Source organism: Antechinus flavipes, chromosome 5, assembly GCF_016432865.1.
Source record: "Antechinus flavipes isolate AdamAnt ecotype Samford, QLD, Australia chromosome 5, AdamAnt_v2, whole genome shotgun sequence".
In the NCBI taxonomy this organism is placed as follows: domain Eukaryota; kingdom Metazoa; phylum Chordata; class Mammalia; order Dasyuromorphia; family Dasyuridae; genus Antechinus; species Antechinus flavipes.
This window is the reverse complement of record NC_067402.1, coordinates 18,050,168-18,066,560: the sequence shown is the minus strand read 5'-3', so window position 1 is coordinate 18,066,560 and position 16,393 is coordinate 18,050,168. Positions and strand designations below refer to the sequence as shown.

At 50.5% G+C, this 16,393-nt stretch overlaps 1 protein-coding gene across 1 annotated transcript in view; it reads left to right on the top strand.

Annotated features, from left to right (window-relative positions):
* Positions 1-16,393, top strand: part of CPVL (carboxypeptidase vitellogenic like) — a 105,196-nt gene that overhangs the window by 29,666 nt on the left and 59,137 nt on the right. Inside the window, exons 4-7 of the mRNA XM_052000224.1 lie at positions 1,835-1,949; positions 3,476-3,534; positions 4,882-4,961; positions 11,819-11,885. Coding sequence (XP_051856184.1) covers positions 1,835-1,949; positions 3,476-3,534; positions 4,882-4,961; positions 11,819-11,885 — 321 coding nt within the window. The remainder of the gene's footprint in view (positions 1-1,834; positions 1,950-3,475; positions 3,535-4,881; positions 4,962-11,818; positions 11,886-16,393) is intronic.

The window sequence follows — 16,393 nt, the reverse complement described above, 5'->3', positions numbered from 1 at the left end:
CCTGCGGACTCCCAGACTCCCCTCGACCTCTTTGTTTCCCGTTATGGCAAGAACCAGAGTTTTGTGAGAATTTCCCAAAGGCCTTTTCCCTTTCTGCCGCAATGGCCTCAGCTGGAAGCTCCTGGAAAGCTTCAAATGGGGGGAAGAGAGCCGGCCGGCATCCAGCCATCTAGTCCTCACTTCTGGAGGAGGAAAACAGGCCCAGGAAAGTTAAGGACGCCGGGAATCAGTGGCAGACTCGAGATTTGAACCCAGCACCCTGCCAGGTTCTGCTCCTGCACCGACCACAACATACCGCCTGCCTTCTTCCAGCTTCCCAGTTAGTGCAAATAACGGCAGTTTGGAAAATATCTTTAGCCCGGTTTCTGTGATTTTGTAAGTCTTTTAGTGACTGAATCGGGTCAGCGCGGTTCCGTGGAGGGAGGTCCGAGCGTCTGGGTTCACAGCATGAATCCCTTCCCTCAGCCTCGGTTTCCCCAGCAGACTGCTGAACGAGGGGACTCGCAGCTTGGGGCTGTGGGACGTCCGTCCCTTGCAGACGTTCGGGGTCTGATCGCAGGCCAGCCTGAGCTTTGTGCAGAGGCTCCTTGCAGAAGGGCCTTAAACGTTTCCTCTGTCTCTGTTAAAATAAATAAAACAAGAAAAGCCAAGGGGGGCAAAGGCTTTGTCTCAGCTTGGAGAGCCCCACGAGTGAGCGCGCAACGGCTCCGTGAACTCAGAACCGCGGGCGAAGGCTTCGGGCTTCCTCGTGGCGGGAATGTCGCTCGGGGCAGTTACACAGCAGGGAAAAGGCAGTTTTGCCCCTTGACTCTCGCCTCTCCTCCTGGCTCAGGGAGGCTGCTCACAGCCCCAGATGGCCAGCAAGTTACCGAGGGTCAGCTTGGGGGCGGGGGGGAGTGGAGATGGGGCCTTGGAGGGGGGCGTGGGGCAGATGTCCAAGGCAGCCTGCCCGCCCAGAGAGAGCCGCATTGGGGTCAAGAGGGCCTGTATTCAGGTGTATGCGCAGATGTGGTTGGCTAAGTGACCCTGGGCAGAGCTGCCCTCATGGTCCGGAGGGGGAAACTGAGGCCCAGGAACGTGGAACAATCCCACATGCTGGAAGGGGTCCCAGGCCCTGCTGTGCTCCTTTTACAGAGAAGGATCTGAGGCCCTGGGAAGACCAGGGACATACAAAGGCAGTGGGGGAATTAAGGGAGAGAGAGAGGGAAGGAGGAAGGAAGGAAGGAAGGAAAGAAGAAAGAGGAAGGATGGAAAAAGGAAGAAAGAAGAAAGGAAGGAAGGAAGAAAAAAGAAGAAGGAAGGAAGGAATGGAGAAAGGGAAGGAGAAAAGGAAAAAAAAAAGAAAGAAAGAATGGAGGAAGGAGTCGTGAGTGATAGATAAGTTTGTACTTCAAGGATCTGAGAACCCTTTAAAGTGGATTCTCCTCCCAATAAAGATCACAGCTCCTCTTCCTCTTGGGGGATCATTTCCCCGTGGCTGATGGGGATGAGCTTCTGCGCTCAGCTAGGCTGAGGTTCAAAGTCCAGATTGGACTTCAGAGTTTTGCTTGTGTGGTAGGGCCATAGATAGCATCTGTGTCTGTCTAGCTGCACTCGCTTCTTTTTACAGACGGGCAGACTGAGGCTCGGGGAGCTAGAGTGATTTTGCCCATGGTCACACAGGTCATAATAATAATACTTAGATGGTAAGTAATCCAGTATATCACATCCTCTTGATCCAGAGCCGGTGCTCTATTCCCTGCACCATCTAGCCACCCCCAGCTCTTAAAATGATGGGATTCCCTGTGGGACGAGTCATGTGATTATTGATCTTTGACCCTCCTCCATGCTACAGGAAAATCCCAGTGACGCCCCCGTTGTGCTCTGGCTCCAAGGTGGACCAGGGGGATCCTCGATGTTTGGACTCTTTGTGGAACACGGACCTTACGTTGTGAACAAGAACCTTACAGGTGAGCGCCGTTCCTCCTCTGCCTCTGCGTCCCAGAGGCAGCCTGGCGTGAGCACAAAGCTAAGCGTCTCATGCTCGTAAGGGCTGAGTACCCGGCCATCGGCTCGCTCCGTCTGGGAAATTTCTGCCGCTTAAGTTTGCTTTGTTTGCTTTCGGACAAAAGTCAGGAGCGCGATGACGTTTGCTGTTGTTGTGGAAAGGCAGGGAGTTGGGTGGTGGTCCAGAAGATCTGGCCATGGAAGAACGAGAACTCTTGCCCAACAAAAAGCAATGCATCCAGAATTAAAAGAGAACAAGACTAGAAAGGTGTCTTTGCAATAAATCTACTCGATAAAAACAATCTCTAAAATCTGTAAAGAACTGGAACAAATTCATGGGTATGAGATCGATTTCCAGAATATAAGTCATTAAAGGACATGATCATTCAGTTCTTTTTTTTTTTTTTTTTAACTTAAAAGTGTTTTTCTTCCATGTATTTGAAAGAAAAATATTACTAAGGTAATTCTGAACATTCATCTTTTAAGATTTTGAGCTTCACCTTTTTCTCCCTGCCCAGGAGAACAAGCAATCTGATACACGTGCAGTCATGTTGAATGTATTTCCACATTATTTAGATCAATCAGTTCTCAAAAAGAAAAAAAAAATCATTCATATGAAAAAAGTGGCCAAATTCTCTAATAATCAGAAAAAAGCAAATTAAAACAATTCTGAGATTTTGCCAGATACCCATTAAGTTGGGGGCAGTGAGGAGATACAGTGTACGGAACGGTGGGCCTGGAGTCTGAGACCTCAGTTCAGATTATGCCTCAGATACTTACTGGCTGGATGAACTTAGGCAGGTCATTCTAAGTCCATCTCAGTTTTCTTCATCTATAAAATGGGGATGGGCAGCTGGGTGGCACAGTGGATCGGCCTAGAGAAAGAACGATGGGATGGCGCTCTGTATGATGCCGGGTCTCCAGGCTGCGATGACGAGTTAGGCAAATAATTATTGTTACTGAGGCAAAATTGAGGGGGAAATACCCAGAAAAGACATTTATAAAAAGACAGGAAAGTAACAGAATAATTCCATCTCTACTTTGTTAAATTTAATTATCCTATTTAAAAAGTCTGGTGAATGTTGGAAGTTTATGACTCCATATATAATCTCCTTGGACACTTGTGTTTTTGACGTTATGATAAGGCAAATTCCCTTTGACATGAGCCAGGCTCCTTCCCACGTTGCTCTGGACATTTCCTAGCTGCAGCGGGCCCGTCAGAAGCCAGGCAGGGGGTGGGAGGTGGAGGCGCCGTCAGAAGCCAGAGAGTCTCGGGGAGAGGAGGGGGGCAGGGCACTCCATGAGGGATGAGCCAGGAGGAGTGAGTCCTTCTTAATGGCCCAAGTGTGTCCGAACGGGGACGACCTGTGCCTCGGAGGGGGCGCAGAGTCCAGTGGGCAGCTTCTGGCTCTGCTTTCCAGCCCATCGTGGGGTTGTGGGGCCCTGTTCACTTCTATGATGGTCTGAGACCCTCTCATGTTTTTAACAGTTCGAGCACGGGATTTTCCTTGGACTGCGAAGTTTTCCATGTTGTACATCGACAACCCAGTGAGTAGTCAGCCCTGTTTTTAGTTATATACTTGCTTATAAATTCTTTTATATTTCTTTGAAAATTTATTTATTATCTATTTGGAAATTTATGTTTATAAGTTTTTCGCCGTGGTAACTGGTCTCAGGCCTCTCTCCTTTCTGTGTTCCTGGGTCTCTCCCTGTAGAGCACTCGCCATGTGGACCTGGTCACTTTGGTCCTGACCCTTGTTGGACGCCATGAGCACCGGAGTGACCGGTCACACAGTGTGTGAGGGGGTCACATGATTTCCAGGCTGCACGGCCACCCATCTTCTTTATTAATGTGAAATGTCTGGCCACCAAATTTCAGCACCTGGGAGAAGGGCCCATCATCTCCAATAAGCGTGTTCTTTTTTGGCTTCTCCTTAGCAATAAAAAAGCAGTTATTAAGCACCTGCTGGGTGCCAAGGCTCTGTGACTGGTACTGGAAATTTAAGGCGAAAGGGAAGCAGCTCTCCCCGGAGCTTACAGGCCACAAAAAGGTGAAACATTAAAAGAAGTGAAGAGAAAATGGATACTAGCCTAGTGTGGTGGTCAAGGGCCTGAATTTGGGGTCCCTGTCCTGTCTCAGATGAACTGGGGAGGGGGAAGCTAATCTTGTGGAGGTGCAGCTGCTGCCTCAGTCACAGAGGGGACAACGTAAGAGGTAGGGAGGTGTAGCAGTTAGTGAGAGGGCTGTGGACTCAAGGGTCACCCGCTCCCCTGATGCCCACTGGCTGGGACCTGGCGGTCACAGGGCCAAAATAATGCTTTCCCCTCCCACTTTGTATCTTGAGTATTAAATGATAATAAGAAGGTACAATCCATGAATGCCAGAAAATGCCATAAACATTTACTCTTTCCTTTCTTTTCTTCCTCTTCTTTTTCTCTTCTTCCTCTCTTCTTCCTTCTTTTTCCCTTTTTCCTCCTCTTTCTTCTCTTTCTCCTCTTCTTCCATCCTCTTCTTTTTCTCTTCTTCCTCTCTTCTTCCTTCTTTTTTCCTCCTCTTTCTTCTCCTCTTTCTCCTCCTCTTCTTCCATCCTCTTCTTTTTCCTCTTCCTTTCCTCTTCCTCCTTCTTTCCCCCCTTTTTTTCCTCTTCCTTCTCTTTTCCATCCTTCTCTTCTTTTTGCTCTTCCTTGTTCCCCTTTTCCTCCTCTTCCTTCTCCTTCTCTTTTTCCTCTTCCTTCTCTCTTCCAACCTCTTTTTTTCTCTTCTTTTCCTCCTCTTTCCTCTTCCTCCTTTATTCCTCCTCCTCCTCTTTCCCCCTTCTCTAAACTGCTTCTCAAAGTCTTTGAAGCTTTTAAAGAGGCTGTTCTCAGACTTGACGCCCCTTCTTTTTCCCACAGACCGGCACCGGCTTCAGCTTTACCGCTGACGCCAGAGGATACGCAACCAGCGAAGATGACGTAGCAAGAGACTTACACAGGTAAAGTCCCCTTCGCCCCCAGCGCTCCCTTTCCCATCCCCTTTCTCAGGTTCTTCTCAGTTCAGTTCACTGTGCCGAGCATTTATTAAGCACCAACTGTGTGCCTGGCCCTCCGCTTGGTGGAAACAGTCCTTGCCCTCGAGGCCTTTCTGTTCTTCTGGGGGGTCGGGAACAGTCTGTCCTCCCGAACATGGAACCCAGGGCACATATGTGTGTGCACATGCGGACAGATGCATGTAGGTGTATACTCCTGCTATAAGTTGTGTATTTATATGTCTTTGTGCACAAATATACTACTATGTGCCAGGCTCTGTGGGATACAAAGGCCTTGCCTTCTCAAGGGGAGGGTCCTGCACACATGTGAGTGTGTACGTGACATGTTCAACGCAGAGTAACCTTGGGGGCATCCGGGGTGGGGGGCACATCCCCACATGCTGCTGAGGGGGGTGCCAGAGTCTAGGGGGCTCCAGAGGGGCCAGAGGGGGTCACATCCCCACTTGCTGCTGAGGGGAGTGCCAGAGTCTGGGGGGGCTCCAGAGGGGCCAGAGGGGGGCACATCCCCACATGCTGCTGAGGGGGTGCTGGAGTCTGGGGGGGCTCCAGAGGGGGTCACATCCCCACATGCTGCTGAGGGGGGTGCCAGAGTCTAGGGGGGCTCCAGAGGGGGTGATATCCCCACATGCTGCTGAGGGGGGTGCCAGAGTCTAGGGGGGCTCCAGAGGGGCCAGAGGGGGTCACATCCCCACTTGCTGCTGAGGGGGGTGCCGGAGTCTGGGGGGGCTCCAGAGGGGGTCACATCCCCACATGTTGCTGAGGGGGGTGCCAGAGTCTAGGGGGGCTCCAGAGGGGCCAGAGGGGGTCACATCCCCACTTGCTGCTGAGGGGGTGCTGGAGTCTGGGGGGGCTCCCATCCCCACATGTTGCTGAGGGGGGTGCCAGAGTCTAGGGGGGCTCCAGAGGGGCCAGGGCTTGCCAGGCTCTCTCAGGAGAGGAAGAAGGGACAAGACAGGGGAAGGATTAGCTTGTGATGGGCGGGCACGGCCACAGGGGTTGCTCACCAGGGACCCGGCTCATGGGTCTCCCTGGTCGCCGTGGCACCCTCTCCCAGGCCGAGGGTTGTCATGGACGCCACAGCAGCCCCTGGAGATGCTCTGGCTAGATGAGGAGGCTGACAGTCTGACACAAAGAATTCAGAGAATCCGTCCGCGCTTCCCTTTCCCCGTGTTTTTCTTTTCATCATATTACAGTTTGTTCTGGGGGGAAAAAAAGAGTCCTATGATTGATGAACATGCTGGTGATAGAGTAACAGGAGGAAATGAAATCTTAAACCTTCGCTCGGAGCTTGGGGGGACGTGTCCCGAGGAGCCGTGGGGAGCGCAGCGGAATGGGTCAAAAAGCGAGCTCTTTCAAGGCCTTTGGCCAGATGCCGGGGGCCGCCGGAGCCCGGAGGTGTCTGCGACCTTGGCCAAGCCCCCGCCACTGCAGCCAGACGGGAGCTGGGAGCCTCGGAGAGACTGGAGTTCTCACTGCCCGCTGCCAGCTCCTTCCCACCTGCCCCCCAGCTTTCTGGGCTGGGACCCTCAGCAGCTCCTTCCCCTGTCTCAGCCGGGCAGCCGAGAACTCCCAGAGCGGCGTCCGCACGACTAGCCGGCCCAGCCCCCCCTCAGCAGGACCAGAATTCTGGACTTCTCCTTCCTCGTGCCCCAGGATCGGGCCCCCAGCGCCCGCCGTGCGTTCATTAAGAACTGAAATGCTCGTTTGCAGAAAAAGCGATTTGGGAAGAATGGAGGGTCTCTGAGGTTCTGTGTGGGGGGCTCTTTGCCAGGCTTGCCCCGTGTGAGGTGAGGTATTGCCCACAGCCTCATTTTACAGAGAGGGAAACCGAGTTTCAGCGAGGAGAGTGATTTACCCTTGGGACAGAGCCCGCAAATCTCAGAGGCAGGATTTGAACTCGAGACTTCCTGGCTGGGTTTTTCTGGCTAACTTTTGTTTGCTGTGTCATATGTATAACTACACACACGTCGTCATAGCGTTCGGGCTCGCGGGCCCCCTCCCAGTCGCCGTTCGCTTGCCAGCACGATTCTCCTCGTTCCGAAGCTCCCCCAGACCCCGAGAAGGCCCCTGACGGAGCCTCCTCATCTCACAGACGAGAGGTGAACCACGTAGACGAGGTCACGCTCGGTGGGAGCGCTTGGACTTGAACCCGGACCCCCGGCCTCACGGCTGCCTTCTCACCCGCAGATCCCTCGGAGAGGAAGGAGGGGGCTTGGAGGAGGAGGCCGGCTGGAAGCGTCAGTGCTTCTGAAGGGCAGAGTCGCGTTGCTCCGGTGAAGCAGCCGGACGGCAGAGCCCTCAGGAGGGGGAGCCCTGTCCCTGCCCCCAGAGCCCGCGGGGCTCCAAGCTCCCCCCCGACTCCTCCGGGCCCGGCTTGGCCCAGCTCTCCTGGCCAGGCGTTGGCCCTGGTTCCCGGGCATGGAAGGCTCCCTCTGTCCCACCTTCTGTCCGTGGGACGGTCGCCAGCCCTGTGGCTGCAGGGGCCTTGGGACTGTGTGAGGGGACAGGCCCTGGGCAGAACCTCCTCCGCCTGCCCTGCCCCCCTCACCCGCCAGAGACCGAGGACGTGCATGGCTCCCGAACGGGCCCTCCGCTCTGAAGGGGGTGGGGGGCCCTCCGTCCAGACCCACCTGCTTTGGGAAATCTGGAAGAAGGGAATGACTCGCCCCTTGTGGGCCAGAGCTGAAGCCCCCTCGCTGCCCCGCTCTCCCCTCCCCCCAGTTCTTCCTCCTCTTGGACCCTCGAATGCCACCGCCCCTCGTGGTGGGTATTTGCTGCCGCCACGTGGTCCATCCTGCCCGCCCAGCACAGAAAGGGGACCGAGCTCAAAGCCCCGTTGTTTATGGCTGCTTTCAGCCCCCCTCCCTCCCGGCCCCTGCCACAGGAAGACCCCCGATCAAAGGGGCACGGAAAAGTGACTTCAGCCGTCTGCTGTATGGCATGTGGTGTGAGTGTGGGGGACTGCGCGCGTGTGTCTGGGAATGAGTGTGCGTGTGAGGGTGAAAATGCGTGTGAACGGACGTGTGTGTGTGAGTGTGAGTGCAGGTGGGTGTATGTATCTGTGTGGCCCTATGTGTGTCACTGTGTTATGTGTGTGTGAGCGCGCGCGCGTGTGTGTGTGTGTGTGTGCAAGTGCTCACTTGTGTGTGTGGGGTCCTCCCCCATCCTCCTCTTTGCCTCCCCCCCCCCCCGTCTCCCTGGAAAGCTCGGCTCCCCGAGCGCACGGGCGCCTCAGTAACCGAGCTTGTCCCTGGAGAAGAGCTGAGAGCGTGTGGATTGGGGGGCTCCAGGCGTGCAACGTCATGGACTCCGACCCACCCAGCTGACACATCCATTACTGAGCTGCCCCCCCCCCCCTTTCTTTTTAAATTCTATGTTACAGAGGAAGATTCGCTGGGTCGGGGAAAGAGAAAGGTGGGGGAGCAGAAAACAAAGCACTTTGGGATTCAATAGAAACTTCTTTAAAATAATGATGTCATATGATGGTCGGGCTCAGTCTTTCCAGTAATGTCAAGACAAGTTTTAGCAGTCATTTTTACAAAATTGGGAGCTCCAGCTTTTTCTCCTTCCCTGCCCTCCCCCCCCCCCCATAATTTACTGTGTTACACTGAACTTACAATAAACATTTACCAATAAAACGGTTTACTGGGCAATAGCAGGGGCAGGATGTTCAGCAAGGATTGGTCCTGATGATACTGAGGGAGCCAAAAAGGGCTCTCTCATCTGTACTGCCCATAGGGGTCCACAGCCCAACCTCAGAGATCACCGACTGGATGGGGAAATAGAGTCAGAGCCTGAGCTTTTAACCCCCAGAGACAACAAGGCCTTTATGGTGATCCCAGGAGTTCTCTGTATGTCTCTCTCTGCTCTCTGATTTTCTCTGTCTCTGTAGCCTCTCTCAGTCTCTCTTTGTCTATCTCTATGTCTCTTTCTTCTGTCTCTGTCTCTCTGTCTCTGTAGCCTCTCTCAGTCTCTTTGTCTCTATGTCTCTTTCTTCTGTCTCTCTGTCTCTGTAGCCTCTCTCAGTCTCTCTTTGTCTATCTCTATGTCTCTTCTGTCTCTGTCTCTCTGTCTCTGTAGCCTCTCTCAGTCTCTTTGTCTCTATTCTATGTCTCTTTCTTCTGTCTCTGTCGCCTCTCTCAGTCTCTCTTTGTCTATCTCTATGTCTCTTTCTTCTGTCTCTGTCCCTCTGTCTCTGTAGCCTCTCTCAGTCTCTTTGTCTCTATTCTATGTCTCTTTCTTCTGTCTCTCTGTCTCTGTAGCCTCTCTCAGTCTCTTTCTTCTGTCTCTGTCTCTCTGTCTCTGTAGCATCTCTCAGTCTCTTTGTCTCTATCTCTATGTCTCTTTCTTTTGTCTCTCTCTGTCTCTGTAGCCTTTCTTCTGTCTCTGTCGCCTCTCTCAGTCTCTCTTTGTCTATCTCTATGTCTCTTTCTTCTGTCTCTGTCTCTCTGTCTCTGTAGCCTCTCTCAATCTCTTTGTCTCTATTCTATGTCTCTTTCTTCTGTCTCTGTCGCCTCTCTCAGTCTCTTTGTCTATCTCTATGTCTCTTTCTTCTGTCTCTGTCTCTCTGTCTCTGTAGCTTCTCTCAGTCTCTTTCTTCTGTCTCTGTCTCTCTGTCTCTGGAGCCTCTCTCAGTCTCTTTGTCTCTATTCTATGTCTCTTTCTTGTCTCTGGAGCCTCTCAGTCTCTCTTTGTCTATCTCTATGTCTCTTTCTTCTGTCTCTGTCTCTGCCTCTGTAACCTCTCAGTCTCTTTGTCTCTATCTCTATGTCTCTTTCTTTTGTCTCTCTCTGTCTCTGTAGCCTCTCTCAGTCTCTTTGTCTCTATTCTATGTCTCTTTCTTCTGTCTCTGTCGCCTCTCTCAGTCTCTCTTTGTCTATCTCTATGTCTCTTTCTTCTGTCTCTGTCTCTGTCTCTGTAACCTCTCAGTCTCTTTGTCTCTATCTCTATGTCTCTTTCTTTTGTCTCTCTCTGTCTCTGTAGCCTTTCTTCTGTCTCTGTCGCCTCTCTCAGTCTCTCTTTGTCTATCTCTATGTCTCTTTCTTCTGTCTCTGTCTCTCTGTCTCTGTAGCCTCTCTCAATCTCTTTGTCTCTATTCTATGTCTCTTTCTTCTGTCTCTGTCGCCTCTCTCAGTCTCTTTGTCTATCTCTATGTCTCTTTCTTCTGTCTCTGTCTCTCTGTCTCTGTAGCTTCTCTCAGTCTCTTTCTTCTGTCTCTGTCTCTCTGTCTCTGGAGCCTCTCTCAGTCTCTTTGTCTCTATTCTATGTCTCTTTCTTGTCTCTGGAGCCTCTCAGTCTCTCTTTGTCTATCTCTATGTCTCTTTCTTCTGTCTCTGTCTCTGCCTCTGTAACCTCTCAGTCTCTTTGTCTCTATCTCTATGTCTCTTTCTTTTGTCTCTCTCTGTCTCTGTAGCCTCTCTCAGTCTCTTTGTCTCTATTCTATGTCTCTTTCTTCTCTCTGTCTCTCTGTCTCTGGAGCCTCTCTCAATCTCTCTCAAGGATCCTCTTTGAGCCACCATGAGACCTGACTAGCCTCAGATGTTCGTTCTTTCCCAGCACAGTTAATTCTGATTTACTTTGTACACACTTTCTAATCACTGCTGTAAAAGCTCTGTCCTCGCCTTCTGTCCACATGAAGGGAATATCCTTTTTGCTTGCACTTTGTAAAAGCTAATTTTTGAATTGAGCCGGGCTTGTATTTTGTCAGAGGTCTTTACTTCATCTGTTATTAGTTTGATTTGAACAAGGAGTAGATGCTGATGTGATAAATATGCTGCAAAATAAACAGGCCCTGGGAGTGTAGGAAATAAGTTGGTTGCAAGAAATGGGCAATTCACCTAGGGGTGGATCCTCCTGGGAGGAGATCTGTGCTTATAGACGGGATTGAGCCGTTTATTTCTTATCCTGAAGTGCAAGGTCCCTCCCTCATCCCCCTCAATTGGCTGGGGATGGTGAAATTAGCAGAGTTCATGGTCCTCCCACTGCATGTTCCTCCTGGACGTGTCTCCCTCCCTCATCATAGAAATCATGTTCCAAAAAGGCAGAAAACTCCCTCTTTGGGAAGGAGAAGTTCATATTGATGAATTACTAAGCATGTGCACTCAGGCCTTAGTTATCTTGAACCCACCTTTTTTGGGGGGGCGATTTTTATCAGTTTATCAGTTCAATGGCTCAACCCCTTGTTTTGTACACTGACTCGCTCAGCCGGTGTGACCTTTGTCTAAGTCCTTGCCCCGTATGGAAATCCAGTTCTCTTGTTGCTCACACGTCCTCCCGTGCCGATTAATATGTTCGATCACATCAGTGGCCTCCTTGATGTCGACGATCTGCTCGTCCCTCTCTCGTGAAACCAGCCGGCCAGTAAGCATTTCCTGGACAGTCTGTGCTCCTCTCAGGCCTTTGCCTGTAGCACTCCCGCTGTTTACTCCATTCCCCGAGCTTGTGGATCGCTTCAGCACAGACTCCCTCACACTGGCCGCGTGAGGCCTCAGAACGCCATTTAGCCGGTTGTCTCACACCTGACTTGTTCTGACCGAGGCGGCTCCGAGTTCTGCCTGCTGCTCTCACAAGTCCCGGTCGGTTTGAATGTGCTTCCCTTGAGAAACTATCTTGTAGATCCTTAGGAAGCATCTTGTCCCCCAGAGAAGGTCAGTTCCTTGAGCGCAGGGACTGATTTTTTTTTTTTTTTCAGGTTCCGTTGCTCAGCATACTTGCTAAATGCTTGTGGATTATTGCTATTTATCTGGTGGATGTTTCATTTTATTCTGGCCCTGATTTATCAGGATTTTTTTTTCCTCTTGCAGTGCACTCACTCAGTTTTTCCAGCTGTTTCCAGAATACAGGAAGAATGATTTCTACGCCACTGGAGAGGTGAGTGAAAGTCCTGCTTTCTCATGACGATTTGCAGTCGTTTCTTCTGAATCCCAGAATCCCCCTCGGATCTGCCACTGGCCGCTCCCCTCCCACGTTCTGCTTCTTTCCGGGCCTCTTCCTCTTTTCTTAGAATCTTCAGTTTCTTCACTCCTGCACCACTTTCCTATGAGAGGCCTTTCTTGACACCCTTTTGAGGATCAAAAGAGAAAGTATTTGTAAACTGCTTGGAACAGTGGCACATAGGCACTTAATAAATGTGCCTGATTGGTACCTAATAAATGTACCTGGTGGATAGGTGCCTAATAAATGTGCCAGGTGGATAGGTGGCTAATAAATGTGTCTGCTAAATAGGTGGCTAATAAATGTACCTGGCGGAGGTGCCTAATAATGTACCTATGAGATAGGTGCCTAATAAATGTGCCTGCTGGATAGGCACCTAGTAAATGTGCCTGCTAAATAGGTACCTAATAAATATGCTGCTAGATAGGCACCTAATAAGTGTCAGGTGGATAGGTGCCTAATAAATATGTATAGAAGGATTATACATATTTAACCTATATTGGATCACTTGCTGTTTGGGGGGAAGGGAGGGGAAAAATTGGAACACAAGGTTTTGCAAGATTGAGTGTTGAAAATTATCTTTGCATATATTTTGAAAATAAAAAACTACTATTACAAATAAATGCGCCTGGTAGATAAGCACCTACTACCTGCTTGTTCCCTTTCTATGACAGTGAGCATTTATTCAGGGCTTTAATGTTTGCCAAATACTTTACAAATGTTATTTCATTTGATCTTAAGAACAACCCTGGGAGGCAGGTACTATTATTGTCCCCATTTTACAGATGAGGAAAACTTGCCCAAGATCATGCAGCTAGTAAGTATCTGAGGCAGAATTTGAACCCCGGTCTTTCTGCCTCCCAACACAGCTGCACCCCCTAGTTCCCTACCAAACTCCAGTCCCTAGTGGATGGAACTGAAGGAGGCAGCGGCGTGGGCAGCTGACGCCGGACTCTTGCGCACTGGCTTAGACGGGAGTTGGGGGCTGTCCAGGTTTGGCTGTTTCACGCTCCTGTAATGTCCAGTTTCCATGGCTATGCAAGAAAAAAGCCAGGTTTTAGAATTCCACCGCGCATCCTTCCTTTTAAGGTAAGAGCTGGGGGCACCAGCTCACCCAGCCCCTGGTCATTCGTGGCAGGGTCTTCTGGGAACGCAGCTTGAGCCTATCACAGAGCATCACCGGGCGCCTTCTCTGCCAGGGTCTCTGCACCCAACCCAGGCCAGGCTCCTTCAGGGAAGATTCCCTTCCTCGCAGATCACACGGACACATTGTGAGAGAGCCTGACTGCCAAGTCTTGGACAGAGATTTTGGCTCGTCTCTCCTCTGTCTGCCTGGTGGTTTTGTGCGTGCAATTCCCTCCTGTGTGTGGGAAAAAATCTTTCAAAAATTTTTTTATTTTGCATTTTCCACTGCCAAGATTTGTGCTCACAAAGAACCCCATACCTTCAAAATGATTTAGTAAGATGAGGTCACCTTCAGGAGGATGGGGGAAAATGGCTGTTTTCTCCTTTCTATAGCACCATTGTCTTCCTGAGGAAAAAAAGTGTCAGATATTTAAATTGGGGGGATTTTAAAATTTTTATTTAAAATTTCTAAAAATTAATAAACATTTTAAAAATGTAAATTTTTAAAATAAAATTTTAAATTTTAATTATTTTTCAATTAATAAAACAATTGGCAAGTGTTAAATTTCTAATTCTCCCCATGAAAAAAGAGAAAATAAAACTGTTGTAACAAATGATCATAATTAAGCATGGCTGGGTCCATAAATCCATCTTTTTCCATACTTTGAGTTTGTCCCCTCTCTGTCAGGAGATGAGTAATATCTTCATTGTCAGTGCAATAAATTTTCTCCGGATTCTCCCCAATTCACACTGAGTCCGTTCATATAAATCTTCCATCTTCCTAAAATCTTCCCTTTGATCATTTTTCGAGCATAGTTGTTTCCATCCCATCCACGTATGGTAACGCGTTTGTCTTGGACACCTGCTGAGTTCTGAAGAAGGGGCTTCTTTCCTAGAAGGTGCGGAGCCTCCATCCCAGTCCCCTTTTCCTTGAGACCAAACTGGAGAATGAGTGTAGGGAAGAACCCCGCTTCTTAAGGACTCCTCCCTTCCTTGCAGTGGAGGCGACGAGCGTAACTCGCATCAGACAGAGGCCGGGAGAGCCGGCGCTGGGGCACTTAGAAAACCCCAAGTTCCCATCTAGGCCGGATTGTGTTTTTGCGGAACATTTCGGCCCCGGTCAGACCGCCTTCCTTTTGCGGGCGGCTCAGGTGACACCTGTGGTGTGGACACATTTTGGGTCCCCTCCAGCTCCGACTGAAAGGTCCCGTGATCGTCCATCTTGCTGGTGCTTGTTTTGTCTGGCCGCCTCGGGTGTGAGAGTGAGTTCTGGGGAGGGCTGCTGGGGGGGTCCCCAGAAACATGAAGGGCTCCCGGTTAGTGTTGGGACCGCTGAGGACGCTGCCAGGCTAGTGAGGGACCTGGCTGGGGAAGGCGAAGGAACCGCTCCCTTCCTGAGTCTGTCCTGGAGCCCCGAGATCGGTCTTTGTGATGAAGGGTCCACATTCACTAGGAGAAAAGCAGAAAGTTTACCTGGAGAGCTTTTTAGGAGAAGGAAAAACAGAGCGCGAGAGGAGGCCAAACATCCTCGACCTCCCGTTCCTGCGGGGCCGGCGGAGATGCTCAGAGCCAGAATTTATTAGCGTCTGCTTTCAAGCTGTTCGGAGGAGAATGAGTAAACATCTTTGTCTCCTTTCCATCTCCCCTCCCTCCTGCCCCAGATACCAACTGGAATTAATTTTCTCTAAAGTGAGACAAATGTGTCTGGTAAATCACCCCTCCTCCAGGCATGAAAAATCAACTTCAAAAAGGGGAACAAGCTGCATTTAATTCCCATAATTAACTTTCTTTAAAAGTGTGAGCCCCTCTGAGCCAGGCACCGGGCTGGCTCTTTGAGCTCGTGGGGCAGAAAGCATCGGCCGGGGGAGGGGTCTTGGCACGGAGGTGACCCTGGCCCAGGCAGCAGGGAGGGGCCCCCAGTATCCCTGATCCTGGGCTTTGGGAGCAGTCGGGCGTGGGACGGATCCCTGAGTCATGGCGAGGGATCCCGCTCATCTTGGTGGGATTTGTGGTTAAATCTGGGTGGGTCCTCCCGGTCCACACAAGGCGACAAATACGCTCGGCAAGCGATTCTGCGAGTGGAGTACAATTGGGGACCATAATAGCCAAGACTTTTCACTAATTTCAGACAGGGATTTTAATTGGGAACTCTGCGTTTTAATCACTTTGTGGATAACATTAATCGTAATGATGTTAATAAGAACAATTATCATTCATACGACGCTTCAAGTTTGCTTTGCTTAGTTATCTCATTTGCTCTCTTAGCAGCTATTATTGAGCAGCTCCTCGAGGTAGGGGATTGTCTTTTCTTTTTCCTTTTCCTAGAATTTAGCCCAATATTGGAACACAGCAGGTGCCTAATAAAGGAGTTGCTGACTCGACATATTCTCTTCTCTGCTCTCAGGCAGTCACCACATTAAAAGAATCTGATAGATTAATACCTGTTGGGTGATTGAGATGCAGCACGGAATAACGGTGGGTAGCTGATCTCAGGGGCCAAGAGCCGGGTTCCAGACCTGCCTCTGAAACATTCTGATTGGCAAGTTCCGCCCCCCCCCCCATCTCTCCTGGGGAGACCTCCTGACCTTCATTAACTTCACTGAGTCCTCGCAAGGGCATGATGTGGTCTTGGTATCCTCCATCCTAGTCCCTGAGAGATTGTGGCTGACGTATGACAGGGCTGGCCCCTAACCAGACACTCCCTCCCCCTGATTAAATCAAAGTTTTGGTTCCCCACCTTCCTCCCCAAAAGTCATCGATAACTTGCTTGCTCACTACGTAATCTGAGCAACTCTCCGAGCCTCGGTTTCCTCATCTGTTAAAATGGAGTCAGTGACACTTGCCTCCTTCATGGGGCTGAGTACTTTGTAAATGTCAGGTACAGGATAAATGCTGCTTGTGATGCTCCTCCCCCCTGGACCATGTCACGTTGGTAACAGCAGAATTTCAGACAGGTGGCAGCAAGAAGGGCAGCTATTTGGGGCCAGAAGCTGCATTCTGTAAATGGTTGTAAACAATCCAAGGCCCTCAGCCCTGGCCTTCGGGACCCCCGGGTAACCTCAGGGACTTTTGGAATTAGGTGGAGCTTCAGCCTTGAGGTTGTTTGCTGGCAGTCTCTGAATTTAATCCCACGGGACTCTGGGCGGGTCTGATCTGCGCAGAGATGGTTATTTTTCAGCTTTCTGTGCCTTGTGCTGCCTTTCCCTTCTTGGACGTGACTCAGCAGTTCTCTTTGTGCCCCATTGGGGTTCTCTGGGCAGATGCTGGCGTGATTGGCCATTTCCTTCTCCAGCTCATTTTACAGAAGGGGAAACTGAGGC